We start from the raw sequence: 25,298 nt of genomic DNA on the forward strand, positions 1-25,298 counted from the left end.
CCACATTTCTATGCGTGCAATACATTTACAACATGCATTCAGTATCACTATCGAAATAAATCATCTTTTTATTTAATTGCTCATCAAATACCAATATTCAGCCTAACAAAATCTAAAATATTAAACCACAAAGACTTCTTCAAAACACAGCCAGATTTCTTACTTTTAAAGGAATGCAACGGAGAGGTTTCATCAATCTGTTTTTTATTATTCCAAAAGACATGTTCAAACTAAAATTTCAATTAGTATAATTTGTTCTCATCAGTATGACATCTCCATTAACTCTGTTCAAAAATGAAGTGTAACCCCCATCTCACAGAGAAAATACCTTTAGTTCAGACACATAAAAAAAAACAAGGAGCTATGTGCTTGTGATTGCTAGAGATCTACAGTATGTGCAGCATTGGAAAATACATTCACACACTGAAAATGTGACATCCGGTGAAGAGGAATGCTTATTCCACTTACACAAAGCCGCATAAAAATAAAGTCTGTAGTTTAATTGTGGAATATTGGTTTTACAATGCTAGTTTTAAAAAAATCTAATGTAAATTTAATAGAATACAGGATGCAAAACAAGTAGTGTACTGAATGTTGTGTGCATCGAACAGACAAAGACTATATTCCCGTTTACAATTAGTACTCAGACAAGGGGAAAGAGGGTTAGAAAACCAAATCAAATGTCTCACATATTCAAATGAAACATAAATAGGGAACAAACATCTCAAGATAAAGTACTAGTGAGAGTGACTCGCAGGGGCATTGAAAGTCAGGCACTGTGGGAAATAAAACACATTAGTGTGCTTCAAGCCAGCTCATATGAGCTACACGCTTCAGATCGTCTCTACATGAGAATGTATGAGAATGGTGCAAAATCCTTTTCATGGCATCTACTACAGGCAGGAAATACTCTCTCAGATAAGATGTAGGTTATATTTACACTTCCATAAGCTGCCATTCTGTACGTTCATAATTATGTGGGCTTGGAGCAGTTCGATGGGTTGCATAGATTTAGCTGGTTTCTCAAATACACAGTGTACACGTTTATATTTGAGAACAGTGATAACAGATGCAAATGCTGATGAATAAAATAACCCTAGTGACACCCTAGTTGACATAAAACAAATTCAATCGATAGTGCTTGAGGAACAATTTAGTGCGACACCAATACATTAGAAAAATGGTGAAATATGAATATGTACATTTACAGTTTGTCAACAAAGCCTTAGTGAATGTCGGTACAATCAGCCTATTTTACATCCCATGAGTCTCTGTGGAAACAATCAAGTGAAAAGAAAAAAGAAAGAGAGCTTTGAGGCCATTTTTAAAACGCTTCACCATAATGAACACGTGATGAGGAAACTACACACAAATTTAAACTGAATCTGAAAATGCAAAATATTGTACCAATTAAAATAAAATCTATGGCTTTTTACATTAATTGCCACGCACGCACGCACACACACACAGAGTTCATTCATCACCGTCCTCTAAACATTATTACTGTAGTTATTTCATTAATTCTTCATCACCTTGACTCTCTACACACAGCTGGATCAGAGATGGCTCAGTGCTTGCCAAACACAAAACATCTGGAATTACTTTTCATACGTTAAACACCTACTGTACATGGGAAACGTCCAAAGCACATCAGTCACATTTTATTGGCGATATAACTACATCTCTGATGAGGGGTTCGTACGTTCAAAGGCAAATGGTTCTCCCACTGCTGTTTCGATGCTTTCCTCAGTTGAGAAAACCTACAGGGTTGATGGGAAGTGAGAAAAGACACTTCCAAAGGACAAAAACACAATCATAAACACAAGTGCTGAAGATGGAGGCAGCTCAGTTTGATGTGAGCATAAGCGCTATCATTGTTGATGGTGCATCGTGCAGAGGGCTGCTGTAGATGGGGAGAGAGCGAGGGAGGAAGGAGGTGCTCCTCATCAGTAGATATCAGGACAGTCTGTGTATTGCCTATCAAAGTAGCCGCCAGTGTACAGCCAGTCCTGTGATCCTGTATACGGATTTGTGCCTAACTGAAACCACCTAAAAACAGTAGAAGAGGTTAAAAATGTTGGATAACAGTAAAAACAGTGAAAAAGGAGCAGCACTGACCTAGTCGACCACTCTTCACCATTTTTGGCCCGCTCTTTACGAGCTGCTCTCTGCTTCTCTTCCAGTCTCTCCTTTTCTCTGCTGGCTTCATCTGCACAAACACGCAGTCAAAGAAATCCAATGTTTAGGTTTAGCATGCGTGAACAACAGGGGGCGCTGTAGCGCTGGTTTGGGGTTTTAATGACTTCGTTACCCATGTAGCCGTTCTCCATGGCTCTGATGTCAGGCCGCAGACGGCAGTCTGTTGGTGCCAGCACTCCTCCCATGCCAGGCTCCAGCTCATTCAGCGTCATGGCAAAATTAGTGAAGTTATACATCTAGAAGAGAACCGAATCAGACAGAGCACCATTACTACACTACTGTTCAAGAGTCTAGGGTCAGTAAAATGTATGATCTGCAAGAAATGAATACGTTTATTCAGTAAGGATGTGTTAAATTGATCAAAAGTGACAGTATAGAGATATTGATTCATTTGAAATAAATGCTGTTCTTTTGAAGTTTCTATTCATCAAACAATACTGAAAAAAACACGGTTTTCACCAAAATATTAAGAAGCAATATTAAGTTTTCAACACTGAATATAAGAAAACTATTGAGCAAATCAGCATATTAGAATGATTTCTTAAGGATTGTGTAACACTGAAGACTGGAGGAATGATGCTGAAAATTCAACTTACAGTTTTAAACAACATTCAAATAGAATGAAAAGAAAAATAATAATTATTATTGCACCAACCCCAAACTTTTAAAAAATAGTGTACATCACTTTTTAAGAAAGCATCCGTTTGTTTGACTGGTTTTTTTATCTAAAGACATGTGTTGATGTGTCTGTGCCTTCAGGCCTCCACACATGAACATGAGTGTGTGTGTGTGTGTGTGTGTGTGTGTGTATACCTCTGCTGAATGAGGCGGCCTTGAGAATATTCTCCATAATAATGTGCTACCAGGAATCACTGCCACAGTCTCCTGCACTTCAGGCATTTCATCGGCATCCTCGTTGACGGCTTCTGGCTCTTCCTGCTGGTGCAAGTACATGGATTAAACACAACAGCTTTCCCTAACATGCTTTAATTCTTATTAAATCACATAACACCTAGTATTCAGAAATAGCATAAACGCATTAGACACGATGTCGAATCAAGTGCCCTCTCCAGCGCATATACTGTTTTATCATTTAAAATGAAAGTTATATTTGTGAAATGTTTGGCTTGAAAAGTCAGCTCGGGCTTTTGTTGTTTAAAATAGGCGTCACTTGGTTACTTAGTTTGTTCTGCAAAACACAAAAGAAGATATTCTTAAAAAACCTTAGGGTGACCATTCTGTCCTGTGAATTAAACCATTTTAGAGACATTTCTCAAAGGATCTACTTTTGTGTTCCACAGGAGAGGAACGGCCAGTCAGGTTTGGAATGACGTGAGGATGATAGCGACCATATTAGGTCACAATGTGTGCATCCACACAGAAGCTCCCACACTTATTGACTGTTAAATATAGCAATCAGCTGGGTGTGTTGTCATGTAAAGAGACACGTGTGCAAATAAACATATGAACGGACAAAAACCTGAACAGAGGCAAAGGTCTGAGGCATAATGAGTATTTTAACACACCTGCTCTCTCTACACCTACACACAGCTCTTCTGTATTCACACAATAGCACATTTAAACCACACACACACACACCAATACAAACAGTTCAGGAAACCTAAAACAACACTATTATTCACAGCATGTGCATGAATGACTACAGACAGTCTAAGATGTCTACACCTCCTAAAGATACTAGTCTACGTCTCTCTCTGTTACCTTGAACACACAGAGAGTTTTGCTTTAGTTCTACTTAAGGAGCACGAGTGGTCAACTCTTATCTTTCACACCTGTTTCTGTTTTTTAGTGTCCGTTGCTCCTTTCTTCTCGAGTTTCCGATGGGCCTCGTACACCTGTGGGTCGACGCTCCACATACACTCGGTCCATTTCCCATAGATCACACAGCGCTTCTTCTTACTGGATGTGAGAAAATAACAGGAGACATGCGCTTATTAAATAAAAAAAGAATAAAGAAAATCAGTGCTTAATGTCACGGGTATCAAAGGTGTGTTTTCTAAACTGTAAACTATAAAATCTTAAAGTTCATCATTGTTTCAAAGTCATATCAGTCACGTTATCAAAAAAAAAAAAGAAAAAGAAAAAAAAAAGGATAAATTACTAGAGACTGATTGCAAATAGTGCATTTCTATAATGAAACTGATAACAGAACACATTTGCTCTTTTGTGTAATGGTGCTAGGTGTAAGTATAAATCCAAGACAACTGATATATTGATCAGTGCAACAATTTCCTCATTTAAATCAAGTGAGTCAGGATCTCACCTCTTATCCTGGATGTAACCTTCAACTCTGTGCAGCTCCTTTCCAAACATCCCACAGGGTTTAAAGTTCAGCACACACTTCTCTCCAGTACTAACCAATCACACATCACATTTATTATTCAGACATATCCATGTGAATTCACAATAAAGTAGATGGATCATAAAAACTGAACAGTCTGACTTTACCTGTGATTGACGATTTCTACAGTGCCATACTGTTCAATCCAGAGTTTACCAAGAATTATATTGTGTACACAGCAGAAAGGGTTTGTCCATGTGTATGCCTCTTTATGCCTGAGAGGATAAACACACACACACACACACGTAAATGAGCAGGCAGTTACTCAGCAACCCCAGAACCCTTAGCTCTCAAATCCAACCACTCAATCCAAGAAAAATCTCACTCATACAATCAAACCTTTACATGAACACAAAAATAGCAAGGAAGTTAGCTAAAAGTACACAAAAACACCATTAACTACATTAAAAATGTTGTAACAAAAAACACAAATAAATGAAAAACAAAAAAAATCCCCAAAACAAAACAACAAAAACAAAAATCCTACCAAAAAAAGCCCAAAACAAAACCAAAAAAAACCCTCCCCAAGCAATAAAATATAATATCAAACAAAAAACAGGCAGACCGCAAAAAAAAAAAAAAAAAAAAAAAAAAGTAACACACTCCACCCCCCAAAAAAGGCAAAAAAAATAAAAATATATAATAATAATTATTATTATTATTATTAAACAAATAAAAAGCCCCAAACAAAAAAATAATAAAATAAATAAATAAAGCCACAACAAACACGACACACCCCATAACATTTAAAATGTAATATCAAACAAAAACAAAAATGAAAAAGGAGCCATTTAAAGCAAAACAAATCTAAAAAAAAGCCACACACAAAAAAACACCCCCCCAATAATAATACTAATAATAATAAATGAAAAGCAAAACCAAATATAAACCAGGGAATCTCTCGGTCATGGTCTACTCTGGACGTGTGTGCACTTAGAGATGGCACGCTCACTTGTAAAGCTCTAGCGTGATGGTCCCTTTAGGCTCCGCCTCCACACTTTTGCCCCAGAACTTGAGTTTGGGGTAGATGGAGCCGTGGAACACGAAGTCTCCGGTCAGACTCTCAGTGTGAAACGCACTGATTGGAGGATGGTGACTCACCTGCTCCGAGATCAGTCTGAAACCCTGATCCTCTCTGAGAACAGAAGCCAACAAGAGAGGAGGAAGGAAGCATTTAGGGGAAGGAGAAGTAGAGTTCCATAAATGACAGACACCAGTTTCCCTCCAGACCAATTCTGATCCAACCCACATTAAACAACATCCTCAAATCTTATCAGCATAGTTTGGTATTAAACTCTCTGCTCATGTGCCTTTACCGTGTGAGTTCATAGGTTTCTCCTAGAAGCGGGTTGAAAGGTTTTCCAGTTCTATCCCACTGAGAAGCGACTGCAGACACAGCAAAGGCAGCTACCGTCTTTAAAAAAAAGAGACAGAAAACAGGTTTAGAATTCACCAACTGCCTCACAATTTAATGTATATTAGGATTAATCTCGATATTGACCCAGCCCTAGCTTATATTGAAATGATAAACGTATTATACAATCCAAGCACAACAATCTGCCTTTAAGGCAATGGTCTCAAACTCAAACTCTAAACTGTGCAGAGCTGTGGCCCTCCAGGAACCTCTGCCTTTAAGAAGTGCATGTGTCTCACCTGCATCCTCTCTAAAGAGTCGGTCTGTGAGCAGGCTTTCTGGATGAGGTATGTGTGATCCATATACTCCGAGATTCTCTGTAGAAAGCTCAGGGGCTCATTGAACACAATGGGCATGGTGATCTTGGACAGCTCCTAGAGAACAGCACCAGCAAACATCACTACAACTTCACAAGTCGTGCTTTCAAACTACTTTACTAATAGTTCTTCAGGGTGAACAGTGCTTCAGCGTTATGTCTATTAGACAGTGTTTAGAACAGTTCTTTAAGGGAATGCAGATTCTTGAATGAAAAAACAGCTGGACTGAGTGCAAAATGAATAAGAGAAGGACCTGAGATATGGTTTTTGAATGTCAGCTTGACATGTTGCTGCTAAAATGATTCTTTATTTATCCTTACCAGTCCAATACATTTCTTGAGAATGCTCCACACACTAAAATCACTCCTGGAGAACATGGGGGCAGGAAGAGACGACCTAAGAGGGCAGGAGAACGTTTTCCCATTCATAAACATTAGGTGTACTAATATGTAGAACTATGCAGATGTACAGATTGTAAATGAATGAGAATGAACTGTAAAGACAAGATGAACAATAAGAATCTTGAGAAAGAGAAGAGAGCGAGTGAGAGAGAGAGAGAGAGATTAAAGGCTGAGACAAAGAGCAGACGGGTCACAGCGCTGGAATCTGGCTGTACCTGTGCTTCTTAATTCCGTTCTCCTGAGGAACCGCTCCATTGTTCTTCTGAGCGCCGTCATACACTACAGCATCTTTAAAACTGGCGTCTGATGTGCCTTCACACGACTCGTCTGAATCCAAGCCTGGGACACACAAGCACGTCTTATTCATAGAGACATGACTGTCTGCAACGTTAAAGTGTTCAAAATCAAGAAACATTTTACTCTTCAAAATAAATTAGATTAAATATATAAAATCAAAGCTGCACAATTAAGCGAAATAATTAATGGTTAATACATTTTCATTAATATTTTATTTTTTTTAGGCACAGCAAACATAAAATATATATGGACCAAAAACTGATATATTCATTGATATATCGCCCTTACAAATACATTTCTTAAAATGTTTGGAACATTAAATACAGAACACCTCACCAAACATCTTCTGTACATCTGATATCAACTATGGCACTATTTAATAACATAGTTTCCTCCACATTTTGTACCATCTGATATAAGCAACTTTTGATATCAGACTTCAGGAGCCCAGCACAATGGCCTGCCAAGGTCCCTGTATCGCCTTGTTTATTTATTCATCACATTATTTTCCATCTCATTTCATCTCAGCAATGACAGAAGCCATCAGTCCATCTGAACACAGCACTACATAATTGAAGTCATCAACAGCCAGCGGTAAGCAGACACCAGAACGGCAGCCACTCTGTCATTAACACACAAGACTGAAGGCTAAAGTCCACAGTGGCCAAAACAATAACAATAGAGGACAAATTAGATCGTCTGTTTATTACTGCTGTGTGTAAATGTCAATCTTCATGACATGTGACAGCTCTGGATGGGCTTGCGTCACAGAGGTGAAGTTACAAACAACTTTGGATCATGAATCAATATAAAGGGATAGTTCACCCAAAATGAAAATTCTGTCATTAAAGGTGGGGTAAGTGATTTCTGGTAGCCAATGTTGATATTTCAAATCACCAAAACAAACACGCCCCTACCCCAAAAGGATCTCACCCCTATTTTGATGTCTTACCTGTGACAGCATCATAGAACTCGTCTTCATTGTTCATTGTAGATGATGGGCTGCCAACACGAGGTCTCTAAAACATGGTCTCGCTTTCACTTTCTTGTCTCTGGAGACTTGTTACCACATCCAAAACAGGGGACACCTGTGGAGAGACGAAAAAATCAAAACCGGACTCACAAACAAGAGAACAACTCAACCTTGGAATCCACTGAAATGGACAAAAATCCCATCGTTCACCTGTTTCTCCAATGATCTTAGAGCCTACATTCATCTGTCATGTTTGACTGAAACTAGCCGGCCGCACTTTAACTGAGAGGTGGAGCCAGTGTGGGTCTTCTCCCATGGGCTTGTATGCAGGAACCCATTTGATATAGAACTAAACTTTGGGCTGTCTACTTCCAAAGAGTGTAACCTGACAGACAGACCTGTACTGTGAGGCATAAGGAACAGCCTTATCTCAGTCTAGATGAGAGCTGAGGGGAATGCTTCTAGCACAGTTAAAGTCTATTAACCAGCTACGCAGCTTCATGTATCCATTGCGGAGTTAATTAAAGAAAGCTTGCTGAATGTCTTTCCCGGTCTGTTCTAGTAGATTACCATTTGTGCTCAGCAAATTCCCTTAGCACAAATTACTGGAGAGCAATTAGCAGTTTGATTACAGCCCCAGGACAACTCTTTAAATAATACAAAAAGCAAAGACAAATCAAGCAGTACTGAAGAGTTCTTCATTGCCTCACTTCTTTCTTTAACCATTATGACTTCTTGCCCATCTCATACAGGAAATTCAAAGTCAGTAAGCCTACCCACTATCAGATCAGATACGCAAAGCAAGGTGCCAGCCTACAAGTATATGTTATGCAATGTTTATTGCTTTTTAATAATAAACCTTATCAGACATGTTCTTTAGAACAACCAATCTTCGATATTAGGAAATACATTTCAAATTATGACAGAGCTCTTTCTTTTCTACATCAGAACATAATGTATTGAGGGGGGGGGGAAAGCAGGGCAGAGGACTTCTTTATTGCGTTTCATCCATCAGCTGTTGGCTGAATTTAGACATATGGCTGTTTTACTCCAAATGAATGCGAGCTTGCAATCGATTTTAAGAAAGGTGCAAGGTTAAAGTGGACTAAAAGATTGGAGAAGTCTGATGTTTCCACCAGAAGATAAAGTCTGGTTAAGCAAATATCACTCGAATTTTAAATTTAGATGATATTAAAATTCAGTTTTCCTTGCACGTATGAATAAACTCATTGTTCAGCATAAGTTTCAAACAGCTATTCAAAAGCATCTCAACAGTTTTGTAAGGCCTAACTGTTTTCTGATGACCCAAACCATGTGATGCTTGTTTGCAATTGGGAATTGTTTGCCTCAGTGCAGGTCAAGGTTATTAATGAGATTTTAAGAGGGAGAAGTCAGGGGTCAGGCCACAAGGGTAACTCATGAGTAAATCAGAGTGTAGGAAATGAGCCTAACTACAGTGTGGAAGACAACCTTCAGCTGTATATGTCAAGGTCAGACCAACTCTTAACAAGAACAGTTTTTCAAAAAATGCAGACGGTTGGGATTCAAAGAAAAGGCATGTGAAGGTGTGAGTTAATCTATCTATCTATCTATATATATCTATATCTATATCTATATATATCTATATCTATATCTATATACATATATACATATACATATATATATATATATATATATATATATATATATATATATATATATATATATATATATATTTAAAAAAAACTGCCATCATTGACTAACTCACCCTCATTTTGTTCCAACCATGCATGACTTCCTTATCTCCATTGAACATAATAGGAACATTTTCATATACAACCTTATTTGGAAACAGGCATTACAGAGCATAAATGAATACTTAAAGAGTTATGAAATATAACAAATTTGTATCCTGTATATAGAGTTTTCTATTGGTTGACTGAGCTGGGTAAGAAGAAAAATGTTTGCATATACAGTCAGATCCATAAATATTGGGACATGGACACAATTCTAATCTTTTTGGCTCTATACACCACCACAATGGATTTGAAATGAAATTAACTATTTAACTGCAGACTTTCAGATTTAATCTGAGGGTATTTACATACAAATCAGGTGAACGGTGTAGGAATTACAACAGTTTTTATATAGTTCGGGTTTCATATATTTTTGTCCCTCTGCACTGTGAATCGCCGTCCAATGAGTTCTGAAGCATTTGGCCAGGGGTGGTAAAAGTACTCAGAAGTTATACTCAAGTAAAAGTAGATGTATCTAAATAAAATATGACTCCACTAAAAGTAGAAAGTCCTCCATTCAAACATCTCTTGAGTAAAAGTACAAAAGTATCCAATTTAAAATATACTTAAGTACCGGAAGTAAAAAGTAAGTATTCAAATTAACTGTAAATATCAATAATTAAGCAGATCAGTTGTTTTGGGAGTGATATGCAGTGTTTTAATTGAACAAATGATGAGATGGATACTTAAGAATGTTAGATTTACAATCAAAAGAGACAATGAAGCACCTTATCGCAGTATTGAGAGTGAGGAGTCACGTGCCGATTTGGGTTGATTTGGGAGGGGTCTGAGCTGATCGGCCATGATGGCAGGATACGCTATCGGTTACCAGGGGCAATGCCTTCAGAACTTCACAGAGGCGCGACTAAACATTTCAGAGATCTTTAATTTTTGCGCATTTATTTTGTCGGCGGAACAGATCGAGACGTATCTACAAATACGAGAAAGAAAAAGTAAAGCAATGCAAAAACATAAGGCGAAAGAAAGGGGACATTACAGGAACAAGCTCACACCAAGCGCAAAACAGCGGCGTTTGGAGAAGCTCTCAGGCATCCGAAATATCGACCCATACGAGCTCCCTGCAGCGGCACAGAGACCGGAACAATTTACCTCTGTGCACACATATGGACATTGGCTCGATATTTTGGATGCTTGAGAGCTTCTCCAAATACCGCTGTTTTGCACTTGGTGTAACATAAAAAAACTGTATTCCATTGTTCCTATGTGTTCCATATGTGTCCTGAGAGGTACTGGAGCAGTTTTTAACGCAGCAGTAACTTCAAGGGATGGTAAAACCATGCAGAATTGCGAGAACCTCCTCTAATACAGAGTTAACAACACATGTAAACAATCCTGTTTCGCCGCCGGTATTCTTCTAATATGGCGGAGACTGTGATTTCGAGGGAGGGGCTTTGTGCTATGACGACAACTTCTCATTCTCATATTGAACTTTCAACTTTCTTTTCCATAACATCATAGCAGCATCAAACAGAAATGTGCAAGATACAAGATAAGACTGTTTCAGAATATCAATGAGGAAAAACCACCTTTTTAAAGAGTTAGTTCTCCCAAAAATGAAAATTCTGTCATTCGCATTTTAGGGGCTAAATATCACATTATTGGTATTGTCCCTTCGACCTGCAGACATAAAAAACAACCACAGACTTGGAAACACTGGTTGGCATATACTACACAGAGCCGTAATTCACTGACAATCTACACAAAATGTGATTTTTTTTTCTCGATTTTGAAAGCAATTTTGTGTTAGTTGTCGGTGGACTACTCAGTGTAGTAACTGCCGCTCCACCTGAACCAGTGTTGCCAAGTCCGTGGTTGTTTTTCATGTCCGCTGATCGAAGAAAACCCAATCCCAATAACTTGATATTTAGTAGTGATCGACCGATATTGGTTTTTTATAACCGATACCGATACAGATTATTTGTATGTTTATGTACCCGATAACCGATATGCAGAACCGATATTTATTTACTGTTATACTTCTGTTTCTGACAATTATTACAACACTGAGCTGAAAAAAACATTTTATTTATAACAATCACTCCCCCCTTGCATACAAAAAAAAAACCCCATTATATTTATACACAAATAAATAGAGGGGTCTGAGTCCAAAAAATGTAAGCGCACTGTTACTAAGTGTCTTTGTTTTAAAATAAAAGCTTTGATGAGGTAAAAAAATAAAAACAGGTAAAAAAATAAAGCACAAAAATGATTCTAACATATTGGTGGGGGCGGGAGGGCTATTTAGGAGTGCATAGCTATTTACTCCCAGCTAAGCAGAACTAGGTTTTAGTGTAGAAAACAGAGTCTTTCAGCATTCTGCCCTGTAAGCCTGCTTCCTTCAAAAATGTCATGCAGTGGCCGTGCTTGAGGCTTCCTGATCATCAACCCAGTCAGGTGCTGAGAAATATGAACGAACTTTTTTTCCCGAGACTATATAAAGTTAAACAGCACTTGTCAGTTGGCATTTTATGATCTAGATTCAATCTAACGTTAGATCATGAAATGCCAACTGACAAAGTGCTGTTTGACTATAATTTAATCAACCGCGATCGCGCATGGAGATAATAAATAATTAATTTCCACAAAGCGGTATATGTAGCCTATATGTGTATTAGCGAAATAATTGTTATGTAGTAAATGATAATATAATCTAGGGTGTTTAAACAAGATAATCTTGTCAAAAGTTTCATTCAGTGGCATTGCTTGAGGCTTCCTGATCATCAACCCAGTCAGGTGCTGAGCAATATGAACGAACTTTTTTACCTGAGACTATATAAAGTTAAACAGCACTTGTCAGTTGGCATTTTATGATCTAAATTTAATCTAACGTTAAATCATGAAATGCCAACTGACAAAGTGCTGTTTGACTATAACTTAATCAACCGCGATCGCGCATGGAGATAATAATTAATTTCCACAAAGCGGTAGGCTATATTTATATGTGTATTAGCGAAATAATTGTTATGTAGTAAATGATAATATAATCTAGGGTGTTTAAACAAGATAATCTTGTCAAAAGTCTCATTCAGTCGCCGTGCTTAAGCCTCCAGATCATCCGTCAGTTGCTAAGCAATATGAACAAACTTTCTCTTCTAGACTAATGGTGAGCAAATACAACAGATAGAGAATTAAATTCAACGCTTTTATTTTCAACATGCACTCATTCATGTCTGTTTTATTTAATTCATGTAAAGATACGTCTTTATTGGGGCAGGACATGATGAATTACACTACGTGACTCAATGAGTTCGTCTCAATTGTTTAGAAACAAGCTGCATAAATTAACTATATCAGGAATTTATGTCTCAGTTCTCATTTGTGCATGTCTGTTATGTTAAATAAAGTTGATTAACCCCTTACTAGTAACCCCCCTTTTTTGGCATGGAGACCGAAATTACATACCCAAAATAAAAAGGTTTCTGCTCATGATTCTTTCTGACTAGATACATAATCAACCTTTGTTCACAAAGCTGACACTTTAAAGTTTACTGTTCAGGAATCAGAATCACTCAGACTGTTATGATAATAGAGATATATAAGCTCAAACATAAAAACAAAAATAAAAATATTAAAAACATATGTTTTAAATGTATTTAAAAAAATGTTGATGTAGGAAATGAGTTTGAAAACACAGTGTAGCTAAGGCCACAAGTCTTCCAAGACTTCATAAAAAATTTCATAATCGAATCTGTAAAACTGTGAATTTTATGAAATATTTTCTAAGGCCATGTCATGTGTGTTTTTAGAGAAGGCTAATCAGATTGATTTATGGCCCTTGTCATCTCTGTAAGATCTCACATGTAAACACTGATGTGTGTTTTATATGTGTGTTTGGCTGTGAAAACTGCCCGTTTCATGATTGTATTGTTCTCACCAAACGGTTCTTTCACACCTCCGCCAAGTATGACACATTATCCGCATTATTCTTTTATCATTATTCTTTTGTTTTTATTCCACCTTTATTAGCCTTGATTGTGGTTTTTCAGGCTTTACAAAGCAACAAAGCAGCGATCTCACTTCAGTCTCTCTTTGCATTTAGCCCTTATTTATCAAAAGTCTTACTATAAAAATACAACAAAACATTTTCTTACGACCTTACGTGAATTATTGAGACAAAAATGCATTATGAAGAAGAAAAGCACCTGCTATTAGTAGCATTGGTGCTAACGTTAGCATCAAGCTACATCTGACAATTTATGAAATTATTAGTACACTTTTACTCAAAACTCACTTTAAACCCCGATCGAGTGTTTATAATAACTTCCTTTAGCGATCAGGGGTGGAATTTGGTCGTTTACTGTTGTAAAAATATGTTTTTTGTAGCCTTTTTCATCGCTGCACAAGTTAGCATTTCCGATGTACATTTTCGATTTTTTTTTATAAAAACGCCCCAGATCTCAAGAAATTCTCATACCAAGCTTTACTATCGTAATCGCGGGTTTATTATTCGGATATTTTGTGTGTACAGAGGTGTTTCAGTGTTGTTTTGGCCAGATAACTACCAGGAAGTGTGCAGGAAGCATGTGACACGATGGGGCGGTGTCCAGATATGAAACTCTAAGATTGACGTTTGAAAGACCCAATCAGAGTCTGAGTCACACACCGCACGAGCTGTGACCACTGCACGCACACACAGATCGCTGGGAGAGGCTGTTTATCATCTGATCGCGTAAATCCGTGGAAAATGAATAGAAATGACGATTCTGTCTGAAGAAATATGAAGTAAACATCAGTAAATATATCCATATATCTCCGCAGATATGCATCTTTGGTCTGTAAATCCTTATTGACGCTGTTCAGTGAGTCTATGTGAACACAAATAAACCGCTCTTGACGTGACTGAATATGAGTGAGTTGTGAATTTCTATTCAAAATGTGGCATAATACGGATTTATTATTTTGCACTCCTGACATAAATCACTAAATATCTGTCACTGCAACAATGTTTTATCAAAATATTGGTCAAATAACGAAGCTTGAGTCTTTAAACTTTCCATTGATGCACAGTTTGTCCAGATGAAGTAAGACAGTGATGTTTAATGTGCTGTGAAAGTGAAACAATAATAAACTGGGGCCGTCAGCGATGTTTGCACGCAAAGGGGTTAATTAAAGCAAACCAAGTAGAACATATATTTACCTGTGCACTGAGTTGTTGTTGACTGATCTCCTCAGACACCCGGGCTGCAATGGCGGAAATCTCATAACGGCCACAAGATGGCGCCGTAAATCGGCGAATCCGATATTACAAAACCGATACCCGATTATGGAAAAATGCTTAAATATCGGGAAAAATATCGGTAAACAGATACATCGGTCGATCACTAATATTTAGCGCCTAAAATGTGAATTTTACCAAGGCAACCCTCCCAATAAACATATGTTTTAACCCCGGGAAGCAATTTTTTATCCTGGAAACGCATTTGTGCTAGTTTTGGACTAGTTTTGATAAGCAACTGGTCAGGATTTGTTGTGAAAACCTGGCAACCCTTATCTGAATGCACGTGCTGGAGATATATACTTCTAATTACAGGAGCATCTTAACTGATGAGATGAGCATGAAAATCACATTCGATTTTTTGCACAGCCCTACTGAAATTTAATTCACCCGTGGCAGGCAAAGAAGACTTTCAGCCAATAAGAATCTCCCTTGACTTCAGTGAATTCAAACATATCCTTGAGATATGGCCATGGGTGATCCCTGTTGGGAATCTCGGGATCATTGCGGTCATCTTATCACCTATTTTAGCGGTCATCTTGCACTGCGTGAGCGTATTTTGGCAAAGAACTCGCGAATTCTATTTTTCAAAAGAAAACCAAATTTTTCATTGGTTTGTAAAATCAGTGTAATAAATACTTGAAGCGGGCATGGGGAAATATATCAGAGTAAAAAGTAAACTTTGTCTTTAATAAAGTAGTGGAGTAATAGTGAAAGTAGATGCTAATAAAACACACTCAAGTAAAGTACAGATCCCCGAAAAAAATACTTAAGTAAAGTAGTGAAGTATTTTTACTTCGTTACTTACCACCACTGTATTTGGCTGAATATGAGCAGATAATATTGTCCGAAACACTTCAGAATTAATCCTGCTGCTTTTGTCAGCAGTCACATCATCAATAAATACAAGAGAACCAGTTCCATTGTCAGCCATACGTGCCCAGGCCATGACACTACCACCACCATGCTTCACTGATGAGGTGGTATGCTTTGGATCATGAACAGTTCCTTTCCTTCTCCATACTCTTCTCTTCCCATCACTCTGGTACAAGTTGATCTTTGTATCATCTATACATAGGATGTTGTTCCAGAACTGTGAAGGCTTTTTTAGATGTTGTTTGGCAAACTCTAATCTGGCCTTCCTGTTTTTGAGGCTCACCAATTAGGGATGCACGATAATATCGGCACAACATCGGTATCGGCCGATAAAAGCTTAAAATGACAATTATCGGTATCGGCCGATATGAATATTTCTGCCGATGAGCCAAACCGATATTCTCCAAGTGAAATAATTGACCTGTTTTTCAGATGTGAATGTCTGTCTACATTTGTAAAATAATAAATTGATGGTAGAATCAGTACAGAAGAGATACATGGATTTCTCTTCAGTAAAATTAAAGTTTAAATATATCAGCATATATTTGTATATATATCGATATCGGTATCGGCATCGGCCAAAATTATTTAGAAAATATCGGCATATCGAATATCGGCCAAAATCCAATATCGTGCATCCCTATCACCAATGGTTTACGTCTTGTAGTGAACCCTCTGTATTCACTCTGGTGAAGTCTTCTCTTTGACTGTTGACTTTGACACACATACACCTACCTCCTGTAGAGTGTTCTTGATCTGGCCAACTGTTGTGAAGGGTGTCTTTTTCACCAGGGAAAGAACTCTTCGGTCATCCACCACAGTCATTTTCCGTGTTCTTCCGCGTCTTTTGAGCCCCTTTCACACTGCGATTCCGGCAAATACAGGGGTAAAGTGTTCCGGCAATTGTTCCCGGGTCGCTAGATTTTGCACTACCAGTGATTACCCGGGATATGTGCGTGCTTTCACACACAACCCGTAAAGGTCCCGTAATGACATGTGATATCACGCGTGACGTGTAATGTACGAGTCGAAAACGTTATGCACGTTATACTTTCACTGAAGCAAGCAAACGATCTCGGCGTCAGCGCGGAAAGTGAGGAACTAACTGATCTCTGCTTCATTACAGTTTGCACATATTTTTTTTGTCACGAACATTGATCTTCCATCAAAACAGCCGGTAAATGAGTCGCACGATAGCATCATCACTACGACACCGCATTAGATCTGGCTTTTGTTCACCCGGGAACAGTTGCCGGAACACTTTACCTGTGTATTTGCTGGAATGGCAGTGTGAAAGGGGCTTAGGTCCCTGACCCGGGTTCAAATACCGGAATCAATCCCGGGACATGTTTACTTTCACACAGAAGGCGACCCGGCAATGTTCCGGCAATTTGCCGGGTCCGACGTGCAGTGTGAAAGGGGCGTTGGTGTTGCTGAGCTCACCGGTGTGTTCTTTCTTTTTAAGAAAGTTCCAAACAGTTGATTTGGCCACACCTAATGTTTCTGCCATCTCTCTGATGGGTTTGTTTTGTTTTTTCAGCCTAATGATGGCTTGCTTCACTGATAGTGACAGCTCTTTGGATCTCATATTGAAAGTTGACAGCAACAGATACCAAATGCAAATAGCACATTTGAAATGAACTCTGGACCTTTTATCTGCTTCTTGTAAATGGGATATTGAGGGAATAACACACCTGGCCATGGAACAGCTGAGCAGCCAATTGTACCATTACTTTTGGTCCCTTAAAAAAAGTGGGAGGCACATATACAAACTGTTGTAATTCCTAGACAGTTCACCTGATTTGGATGTAAATACCCTCAAATTAAAGCTGCAAGTTTGCAGTTCTTTTATTTCAAATCCATTGTGGTGGTGTATAGAGCCAAAAAGATTAGAATTGTGTTGATGTCCCAATATTTATGGACCTGACTGTATATATAAATATATATTCAGAAGGGGTGCTCCGATCATGATCGGCAGATCGTTATGTGCATCTCGTCAGTAAAGCCGGTTCTGTAGTCAGCGGTAAATTCCATCAGGTGCGTGATTTCACATAGAGCAGCTGTTACTACTATCCTCTTATGTATACACAGTTTGCAATCAATGTCAAAATAAGCAAAGGGTCAACAGGAGACACCATCAGTCCTCTGAAATTAAAGACAAGTATTGCTCAAGGTCTTCAACAGAATCTGATAGATTATCTCTGATGCACTTTCACCTACATGAGAAAACAAGTGTTCTGCAATCAGCTGAAAAGTTAAAATAACACAGACGTCTCAGACGTCCCCCAAGACACGCTGTTGTGCTAGAGTAATGATCTCTGATCTGGGAACAGCATTCCCAAGAGTGAGAGGAACGCAACCAGAGACGACCGAATGTGGGTGCTGTGGCAACCAATAATCATGCACAATGTGTCTGCGGGAAAACTAAAGACTCAGGTGCAGGTGTGGTACCTGAGATCAGCCGATATTCATCCGGCATCCCTACGGGAAATGAAGGGTTGACCGAATGGATTGGATGTAATGGACAGAGTCACCTGTTTTCTCTAAATCTACAGAATGTATTGTGCATTATGTTTAATTAATTTAAATGTATTAAAACACGGTTTTAAAAAATTGGCTGAAATTCTTAAAGGACTAGTTTACCCAAATAAGAAAATTTCCCCATAATTTACTTGTCCTGAGAGGCCGAGGGCAGCCAAGATGTAGATACCAGAAATAGGAACATATTTGGTGGAATTTAACGTTACACTTGCTAATCAATGAATCCACTGAAGTGAATGGGTGCCGTCAGAATAAGAGTCAAAACAGCTAATAATATAACTCACAAGAAATCCACACAACTCCAGTCCATCGATTAACATCTTGAGTAGTCTTGTCATCAGGAGAGATCAAGTACCATTCAGAAGAGAAAAGTCCAAAACAGTTAACAAATATGTTATGATGGATGGCAATGTGAGAAAACAGGAGATGGACTTTCACACAGGAGGAAGCATTATGGGTTACAGACTGACATATTTATATATCTGTAACAAACTCATCTACAGCTTGGATGTCCTGAGAGTGAGTACATTTTCAACATGTTCATAAAGCCATGTATTTAATTATTAGTTTAGTCTGTGACAATTTGTTTAGTTTTTTTGCATAGGTACCAGTGACAGAGAGGAAACACCTGAAAAGGCATGACTGCCTAATAAAGTGACAATAGGGAAACACACAAACATCCACAATATTTCAGAAGTGGAATGAATCACTGTCGTTTGCATTACTCACAGTTTCATTGAGACCTTAGGAATGTAGTCTGCTTGGGAGAGGTGCAAGCACATACCTGACACTGACACACACTGGTAGTTAGCAAGTCAAGGCGTTGTTGGGAATCTCCATGTACACATGCACAAAACAAAGCAGTGACACCTTGCTTTACTCTGTGGAATGTGGCCTGATACTCATCTATATCTGTTTACAGACTGGCCCCAAGCCACACACAACATAACACCTCAGGAACAGAAATAAAGCAATAACTGTTCAGCGGTCCATGTGGCAGACCCACTTCACCATACTCTACCCTTTAACCCACTTTAACACCAGTAATGGACTTGCTTCTTACAAGCCTTGGAGCTTACATGAGTTAATATGACACTACACAAATAAGTCAAACACTAATACACAGGCATGTCCCATTATAACAAATAATAATAATAAATCCAAACCTTGTAATTCTGACAGTTTTGCTCAAATAGGACGCTTGGAATGACTTACTGAAAATAAAAACTCGTCTTACAGTAAGGGAATAACACAGACTTGATCATGTCGGTGCAGAATATCTCAACATACTTAAACGGATGAAATTACCTGGAAAACAAAGCGTCTACAAAATGTCTGTTTACTTTAAATAGGAAAACAAGCTGAGGAGATGACAGCTGAACAGCCCTCAACATCTGAATGACAGGGTCCGATCTCTAACACTCACACCGAGACTCAAGAGACGAGGACTTTCTGGAGATGTCTGTTCATTTGTTTGACTTTGTTTGTCTAACGTGAATATCTGCGTGGAAAAATGACAACAAAACCAAAAGACTCATTACTCTCACATCTGGGCTGGCTGGTGAGCTGCATAACTAGACAGCATTTGTAAGACATCCTGGTTTACTCCCTGAGTATTGCCAGTGATCGCTGTTCACTCAGAAGTGTTGTGCATGTAGACAGCTCCTAGGTTAGGAGGCATAATCAAATGCTAACGGGCTAAAGCTCCAGCAGCTAACTGACAAACTTACTATGTAGGCGCGAGGGCTTTTCGTCCGCTGGAAAGCGTTGCTTTAAAACTTCGCATACTGGCGTGGATGTCTACTGGCGTCTACTTTTAAATTAGAAAATCGTTACCTTTGATGATGGCCGGATTTCTTCTCTCTTGGACAGGGATGCTGCTGCTGCTGCTGCTGAGGGGCTGACTTACAGCCGGAAGAAACCAATATGGGCGATATGATTGACGGGCCTCTTGGCCAATTATAGAGCGGGGTTTTCGTCGCCCGACGGATTACGTCAACGTAAAACCGTTTGCTTTGTGGTTGCGCAATAATGTGTTTATGATGCAGCGTTGGCTTACTTAACCCCAATAACATTTATTTTTAAATGAATTAATATGGGACACAAAAAATAAACATGTTTCAAATATAATAGTGAATAAAAGTATACACGATTTAAATATTTTATTTTAATTAATTTCAAAACTCTTTACAAAAATCGATTAAAAAGTCACTATAGTTTGTACAAAATGTAACACATTTCATTGTTACAGTTATTGTTTTAACTTCAGTCAAGCAGGTATTACCTGGTACTGCTACAAAATTAAATTAAACATTTAATTAAATTAAGCATTATTTTATATTATGTTTGTTATGGTAGTTTTTTTTTCTTTTTCTTTTTTTTCTCTCTTTGCTCACATAAATATTGTTATTGGAACATGGAGTGTGTGCATACAGTGGTGAAAATATTGAGTTGATCCCTTTTTGATTTTGTAAATTTGCCCACTTACAAAGAAATTAAGAGTCTGTCATTTTTATGGTGGGTTTATTTTAATGGATAGAATATCAACCAAAAAATCCAGAAAAATAAATAAATAAATAAACATAAAGGTTAGAAATTTATTTTCATTTCAGTGAGTGACATAAGTATTTGATCCCCTACCAACCAGCAAGAATAATGTCTCCTACAGACTGGTTATGTGTCCATGTGGAACACAGATTAATCCTGTCACTTTAAGAAGTTATTACTAATGTCAGCTCATTAGGTGAATAAGACACCTGTCCACAAGCTTGAATGGGCTACAAAACCATCAGCAAGAAGCTTGGTGAGGAGGACACAACTGTTGGTGCGATTATTCAGAAATGGAAAAAAAATACAAATCAACCATCAATCAGCCTCAGTCTGGAGCTCCGTGCAAGATCTTGCTTCATGGGGAAGGATGACCTGCTAAAGACTCGATGCGTTTGGAGGGAAAGAAATGCTGACTATGACCCCAAGGACACCATCCCTGCAGTCAAGCACAGAGGTGGAAACATTCTGCCTTGGGACTGTTTTTCTGCTAAGGGTACAGGACAACTTCACTACATTGAGGAGCAAATGGATGGGCCATGTACTGTAAAATCTTGGACGAGAACCTCCTTCCCTCAGCCAGAACACTGAAGATGGGTCATGGATGGGTCTTCCAGCATGACAGTGACCTGAAACAAACTGTCAAGGCAACAAATGGAGTGGCCTCGCCAGTCTCCAGACCTCAGTCCTTTAGTCAGAAAATCTGTGGAAGGAGCTGAAACTTCAAGTTGCCAAACGACAGCCAAGAAACCATAAGCATTAGAGAGAATCTGTAAAGAGAATTGTATCAAAATCCCTCCTGAGACGTGTGCAAACCTGGTGAACTACAAGAAACATCTTACCTCTGAGCTTGCCAACAAGGGTTTCTGCACCAAGAACTAAGTCATGTTTTGCTTGGGGATCAAATAATTATTTCACTCTCTAAAATACAAATACATGCCTGTGTTTTTTTTTCTTTCTGAATTTTGGGGTTGAATTCTCTCCATCCATTAAAAAAAAAACCTACCATAAAAATGAAAGACCCTTCATTTCTTTGTAAGTGGGCAAATAAATATTTTCCTCACTGTATATTACAATATAACATTTATACATAATATTTTAATATATTTAGTTTCTAATAAAAATTTGGAACAAAGAGTGTATGCATATATTATTTCGTTTAAATATAATATAATTTTAACGTCATATTTTAATGTAATGAATTTCTAATATAAATTTGGAACACACACACACACACACACACACACACACACACACACACACACATTTGTTTTGTGAAAAGTGGGGACATCCCATAGGCGTAATGGTTTTTATACTGTACAAACTGTATATTCTATTGCCCTACACCAACCCTACACCTAACCCTAACCCTCACAGGAAACTTTGTGCAATTTTCCTTTCTCAAAAAAAACTATTTCTGTATGATTCATAAACGTTTTGAAAAATGGGGACATGGGTTATGTCCTCATAAGTCTCCCTCTTCTTGTAATACCTGTGTCATACCCATGTCATTATACAGAGTTGTGTCCTCATATGTCACAAAAACATTTGTATACTTTATTTTATATAACTTCATTTTGAAACCTTTAGTTCTCGGATCAACACCCTCCTATAACTGTCATTTATGACACATTATCTTGATGCTGATTTATTGAACCGAATAGCACAACCTTGCTTATCATACATTACAGTCTGTTCTTTGAACCAGCTTTCAGGCTACTCCAGTTTCAATTTCGCCAAGTGTTCATTCCAAGAAATGAGTGAATTCATATAACTTCATTATAAGAAACATTACTAGAGCTCATTGATGAAAATATAAAATAGTACAGAGAAGCAGGTTAACAGTGACTCTATTAATGAAAAAGCAGGTGAATTATTGATGCAAATTTGGTCTGTTTGTTTTATGGCTCTCATTAATAATGAAGGCAGACGTCAGTGATATACCCCACTGTTCCCAGAGCAGCTGAGGACAGCACGGCTGACCTGCACTGACCTCATCGCTTAGTTGTGTGTTGCAAACCACCTCTGAGGCTGACAAAGACAAACAGACCTGAAAGGTTGAAAACAGATGTCCCTTTGACACACCGGCCTTGATGGCTAAAATATACAGTATCCAGAAATACATTAGGGCTAGAGCCATATTCATCCATCCAAAACAGAGCAGCCAGTCAGCTGTCAGCAATAAAACACTGTGGTAGAGGCGAATTATAAACTTTTCATCAAAACCCATCCTGCAGTTTTGTACACCATCAGGGTACAATTAGTCCTGCACTGTTGTTCCAACAGATCCCACAGAACTAAAGAGTGGGACTTGAGCACAACTCCAGTAAAAAGGGCTCTTTCATCCAGCATTACACACACCAATTACACCCACTGACCCTGTACAACATGGCATTGTTTCTCCTTGCACAGAAAGAATTGCCCTCTCATCGCTGATGCAGGACTTTGACTCAGTCTGTGTAAAGCAAATCTTTATATCATGGTCAGACAAGAGTAATAGGAAACCTGGATGAACATGTGAACAATAATATATACAACACACTTTATGGCATCAGGCAAGTGTCATTTCTCTGTAAAGGTTTGATCTTTTTTTGTCTTCTTGATTTTAACCTTGGAAGTGCTAACCGTGTTGTGTTTGCTTAATGTGGCCGTTAGGTGGCACTAGTGCTTAAATTAACACACAAAACATTAAATTCAATTCAAGTTACTTTTTGAATTGAATTGAAAAAGTTATACAGCATGCTTTATTTTCTGTTCATTTTATATGAGGTTGGAATTTCTGAAACTCTGTATGCCACACATATTTGAATAAAGGTTATTACCTTTATTTGTGTCAATTGTTAACATTAAATATGCGTAACACTGTTGCAACCCCCATTCAATAAAAAACATATTATAAAAATATTAAAATATTGTGTTTAGTATTATGCAATTAATATTCATGGAAAATTAATTTTACATTAGATTATAGTTTATCGTACATTCACAAAAAGTATCACTATTTTACAGATTGCTTTATTTAATAAAACAAATACAAAATTATTTCATGAGAAATATAATTAGTTTTTAAATTTGTCTTATTTTTTATCTTCTTTAATTTTCTATTTAATTTTTTTTTTTTCTTTTTTAAAGTAGTATTTTATTATTTAAATCATCAAAAGTGCCTATTTGTGACCTTTTCCTTGGTGGTAAGTAGATAGAGAAAAATTAGAGAGAGAATGAAAAAAATCAACACTGTATGAAATAGGCTTTTTATTAAATGTATTAAAAAATATCCATTCTTTCTTTCTTTGAATAATTCTTAAATTTAAAAATTATGAAATCATTTTCAATAAACAAACAATCAAAACAAAAACAAATCTTAAAGTAATTCTTAAGTCAAGCTATGTGCATGTAGAGTCCCCAAGATGTATTTCTCATCAGACAAGACCAAAAAAGATTTATGAACCCAGTTTTGTCATTGTCGCCACCACAACCATTAGAAGGCGACCAGAGGACTGCGGGGTCCCAGTCCTCAGAGACAGAGCAACGACAGCAGAGATCCTGTTAGGATCATTAATCACAGTTATTCAGGCCAAGTATATAGGACAGGAGACTAAAATACTGTTTTACATGAAGTAAGCCCACCATGAAATATGTAATATCCAGCAGCACAGGGGATATTTCCTGTGTCTCCCTGTGGGTTTTGCATTCCTCAGTCTAGTGTGGCAAGGCTGCTGACAGCCATTACAGTCATAACAGTAACAAAATCCCTAAACGCTTCAACACTGCACAGATAATTGCTGTCTTACAGGAAACAAATGCAGTCAATTTTCCATTATCCATTCAAAACTTATTATTTATCAGTACTATAAATATGTTTTACAGCAGTTTTGAAGCAAATAATGCCATCAGCACACATGTGTTATTTTGATTTCTGACAAATAATGCCAGTTTTGCTTTTGTTGTAAAAAGAAGCATAGACTGCACATACACAGGAATGCATCACCTGTGGATGAATAAAAGGCCTGTTCCTCTTTTTAAATCAATAAAAGATTAAGTAAAGCCTCTCATTGATCTGCCTCCGTCTCAAAGACTCTGGAGGATTGGGAGAAATCCTCTTCTTTCATGCAGAGTTGAGAACGGCTCAGTTAGCACAGCAGCAACCAGTTTCTCTGCCCTGTCTTCAGCACTATTAACTTTGTGCTTATGTGAAGTTCGGGGAGCGCCACCTTTGTCGGGGTCCCAGAAGGGGCCCTTTCTAAGGCTCTAGTGTTCAGCCAGGAGGACAGTCTGAATAAAGCCATCTTTATAGACTAATTATGGTGCATGTGACCTGTGTTCACATTCCTGCCTCATCATTCAGCCTCCCATTCCACTG

At 38.0% G+C, this 25,298-nt stretch overlaps 1 protein-coding gene across 4 annotated transcripts; it reads right to left on the reverse strand.

The window, feature by feature from the left end:
- Positions 1-187: 187 nt before the first annotated feature.
- On the reverse strand, positions 188-20,347 carry osbpl2b (oxysterol binding protein-like 2b). 4 transcript variants are annotated; one of them, XM_052593123.1, is made up of 14 exons: positions 20,228-20,346; positions 7,943-8,078; positions 6,909-7,032; positions 6,613-6,688; positions 6,215-6,349; positions 5,878-5,975; positions 5,514-5,696; positions 4,669-4,776; positions 4,484-4,573; positions 3,993-4,119; positions 3,013-3,135; positions 2,312-2,435; positions 2,119-2,209; positions 188-2,049 (listed from the first exon to the last, which is right to left on the reverse strand). In XM_052593123.1, exons 2-14 carry the CDS (start codon positions 7,977-7,979, stop codon positions 1,947-1,949), a joined length of 1,419 nt encoding a protein of 472 aa, XP_052449083.1. In that variant the 5' UTR covers positions 7,980-8,078; positions 20,228-20,346; the 3' UTR covers positions 188-1,946. The 4 variants fall into 4 exon arrangements, with proteins under 4 accessions (XP_052449083.1, XP_052449082.1, XP_052449079.1 ...); XM_052593122.1 differs by having other exon boundaries at positions 3,013-3,138; XM_052593119.1 differs by having other exon boundaries at positions 188-2,209; positions 3,013-3,138; positions 20,228-20,347.
- Between the last annotated feature and the right edge of the window lie 4,951 nt (positions 20,348-25,298).

Source organism: Carassius gibelio, chromosome B23, assembly GCF_023724105.1.
Source record: "Carassius gibelio isolate Cgi1373 ecotype wild population from Czech Republic chromosome B23, carGib1.2-hapl.c, whole genome shotgun sequence".
Classification (NCBI taxonomy): Eukaryota; Metazoa; Chordata; class Actinopteri; order Cypriniformes; family Cyprinidae; genus Carassius; species Carassius gibelio.